Here is a 3,611-nt window from a genome sequence, read left to right on the forward strand (position 1 = left end):
TACCTTTTAGCAAACTCCAATTAGCACAAGCAAGCACATTAATCCTCCTCTAAGAAGCCACATCCTACAATTAATTAAGGAATACTATCACAAATATATCCTATAACAATTAATAATACTAATTAAACCCTTTAATTACTCTCACTTAAATAGTCAAAACCCTAATTAATCATAAGACAACCTACTAGAGAAATTAAGGTCTACTAAATAAGAATAAGGGAGAAAGGTAAAGGATAAACTTACAAATGCTAACAAATGAGCAAGAACAAGAAATGGAAGATAAATCTTCAAATGTGAGAGTTAGATCTTTGTGGATAGTGTTTGTGATGTTTAGAGATGTTTCTAGAGAGCGGAAGGGATAAGGTGGGAGTGTTTTTAGGGAAGGAAATCTAAAAAATAAGGATTAGAAAGTGATAGGCCACCTACCACAATCCCATGCAAAAGCTGAACAATGACAAGGCACTCGGCGAGTGTCCGGTTCACTCGGTCTAGTGAACGGCCACTCGGTCGAGTGACTTAATATCAGAATGTTTTACAAAGTTACAGGTCTGACTCGGCCCCTCACTCGTTCGAGTACTCGGTTTACTCAATCGAGTATAGGTCTTATAAACTATGGGGTATTACAACGGGAGTAGTGAAAGTAACAGTAGTAATAATGAATGTAATAAAAGTAACAATACTAACAACAAAAATAAGTATATATGAACAGTTAGCTAACCAATTGATTTACGTAAAATATTAATAGCGGGACTAGTGAATTTGTCTCATCATTTATTTCATCGTAGTTTTAAAATATGTCATAGAAAATATATTAATGATAAATTTATGAGTTATGCGACTTCAAAGTAGCTTTATTAATTAAAAATAAATTTTAATGCTAAACAGAGGTAGCCCGGGCGGAGCCAGACACCAATACTAATTAGTACTCCCTCCATACCACACCAATGGTAACATCGAGAATCTTGACACTATTTATGGTCGTAGAGAATCTTCGATATTATTCTTAATATATAAGACAAAATATAGTCATGTGAGATCTTGTTTGATTTATCGTCATGAATGCTATAAGAATATCAATTTTTTATAATTTTTAATAATATGTAACTAAAGCTATTCACGTTGCAAAATGTGTCTCAACAAGTGTGAAAAATTTAATGTTACCATTGGTGTGGTATGTAGGGAGTATATATTTTGATATCACTTAACAAAAGCATCTCATATAAAATGATAACAAATCAGAATTATAAACTTATGACCTAATGAAAGTAGCCATATAATTTGGTTCTTAAGACAAAGATTAGGACCCTCTAACCTCCAATAATAATCCACAAATAATTAACAATGACTTGCAAGTGTTTCATAAGCCTTCCTCTAAACACCCACACTAAAATAAAATACACTCATTTCCCAAGTTGGTATGAGAAAATAATGTGACACCTATAATATTTTACATCACCACCTTCCCCCCTCTAAAATCAAACCATAAAACTTCAGATTAACACACATAGAAAGAGAAAAACAAATTAAATAAACAAAACCCAGATTCCTTTTCCTCCACTACTCCCTTCCTCCATCCAAATCAACCATACATTTCAGTTCTCTCTCATTTTAATTAACTCCCTATATTTCCGTGCTACAAAAGTAAGAAAATGACTGATAGAGTATACCCTGCTGCTAAACCAAACCCACCACCGCCAGCTGTCGTCAATGGCGGCGGTCCAGCAAAAGCTAACCAGCTATACAACCCGAATCGGCCTAGACCTGTGTACCGACCTCAACAAAACCGTCGGTCCAGGTCATGCTCTTGCCGAAAATGCTGCTGTTTAGGATTCTTGTACACTCTAATCACTCTCCTAGTCCTCATTTTACTCGCCGCCATAGCCGCTTGCATCTTTTATGTACTATACCACCCAAAACATCCTAATTTCTCGGTTTCATCGGTCCGAATCTACCGGTTTAACTTAACCCAGCCGGACCAGACAGGGTTCGCACACCTCAACTCCCGGGTCGACCTAACATTGACCGCCAAAAACCCCAACAACAAAAAAATCAACTTCATTTACGATCGGATGGCGCTAGCCCTTGGGTCAGCTGGTGTCAATTCGGGCAACGCATCGTTGCCCGGATTCGCACATGTGGCAGGGAACACTACCATTTTGAGGGCCACCGTTGCGAGTGACGTGACACGTGAACTCGACTCAGACTCGGTGAAACAACTCAGATCGGATCTGAAAAAGAAGGGGGGATTCCCTGTGACGCTGGTGTTGAATACAATGGTGGAAGTTCAGATGGGGAAAATCAAGACTAAGAAAGTCGGCGTGCGTGTCACGTGTGATGGGATTAAAGCCTTTCAACCTAAGAATGCCACTTCTAAGGTTGCTACTCTTGGTACGACGTCGTCTGCGAAGTGTAAGGTTGATCTCAGGATTAAGATCTGGAAATTTACATTTTAATTTTTTTTTCTTTCTTATTTTGGGGGTTGATTTACGTTATTGGGTTTATTTGTTTCACATCCTTTTTTATTATTATAATGTTACTTTTGTATAATTGGGCTGAAGTTTCGATCTTCGGATCTTGACCTGTAAACTTTTATTTTTCTTTTTGTTAATTTTTGTTGGATTTTATTTCATATATATTTTTCTGGCCCAAAATGGGTTCTCAGGAAATTGATACTTGAAAATTGTTATTATCAAAAATTTAGATGAATGTGAAAGAATGTCGAGACATTGAAATTTTGATTTTTGTTTATTTAGCATCTACTCCGTATTGTATTTGTGTTAAATATGCCAAGGCTTATTTTTTAAGCTAATTATAATGTTGACTACTGACTAGTTTGAAAGCCCGTATTTTGTACGGGTTAATGACCTTAATTATTTTAAAACAAAGTTATACTCCCTTCAATTTCCTATTATCTTCCCTCTTTCCTTTTTCACACAAGTTTGATTATCTTCCCTCTTTCCTTTTTTGGTAAGTTTCATTTATTTTTTATTAATTTCTCTCTCCTAAAAAATCAACAACTCTCGTTACTTTATTTATTCTTTATTCATCATTCATTCTTTATTATTTTGTCTTACCTATAAATTTCACAACTTAGAATACTTTATTCTACTTTATTCCTTCTTTCTTCCTCTTTCTTAATTTTTGTGCCCAAAAGAAAGGGGAAGATATAAGGAAATAGGAGGGAGTATAATATTATCGAATAGGTGTTTCGAAGTTCAAATCTGGGTGTCACATAATTCTAAAAAAAATGAAATATTTTAATCTCTTATGATCTTTTGATACGTACTTAATTCTAAGCATTAAGTAGCCTTTAAAGCTTTGCTATCTCGAATTCTAGCCAAATTTATTAAGTACTAATTATCATAAGTGTAAGGGAATCGAGACGCTTTGTAACACCCCCATACTCCAAGTGCCTTACTAGGACGACTCAGGTATGAAGACATTACCATCTCGGTTACCCGAGGCATGATATTCATAAGACAATAACGAAACAACTTTAAAAGTAAATAAAGTTTTAAGTGATTACACAGCAATTCCAAACTGACAAAAAGAAATACAAGATTCTCAGACGGTCTACTGCTAAAACTATCAAAGCTATAAAACATCGTCGA

The 3,611-nt window shown here is 35.3% G+C and overlaps 1 protein-coding gene across 1 annotated transcript; it reads left to right on the forward strand.

Annotated features, from left to right (window-relative positions):
* Positions 1-1,349: 1,349 nt before the first annotated feature.
* On the forward strand, positions 1,350-2,735 carry LOC141600173 (NDR1/HIN1-like protein 10). The gene has a single exon (XM_074420357.1). It carries the CDS (start codon positions 1,650-1,652, stop codon positions 2,451-2,453), a length of 804 nt encoding a protein of 267 aa, XP_074276458.1. The 5' UTR covers positions 1,350-1,649; the 3' UTR covers positions 2,454-2,735.
* The last annotated feature ends 876 nt before the right edge of the window (positions 2,736-3,611 follow it).

The sequence above is a fragment of the Silene latifolia genome, chromosome 9 (genome assembly GCF_048544455.1).
Source record: "Silene latifolia isolate original U9 population chromosome 9, ASM4854445v1, whole genome shotgun sequence".
In the NCBI taxonomy this organism is placed as follows: domain Eukaryota; kingdom Viridiplantae; phylum Streptophyta; class Magnoliopsida; order Caryophyllales; family Caryophyllaceae; genus Silene; species Silene latifolia.

What these genes read in the sequence shown, in the direction of transcription:
- LOC141600173 (XM_074420357.1), top strand. Translation starts at nt 1,650, where the DNA reads ATGACTGATAGAGTATACCCTGCTGCTAAACCAAACCCACCACCGCCA.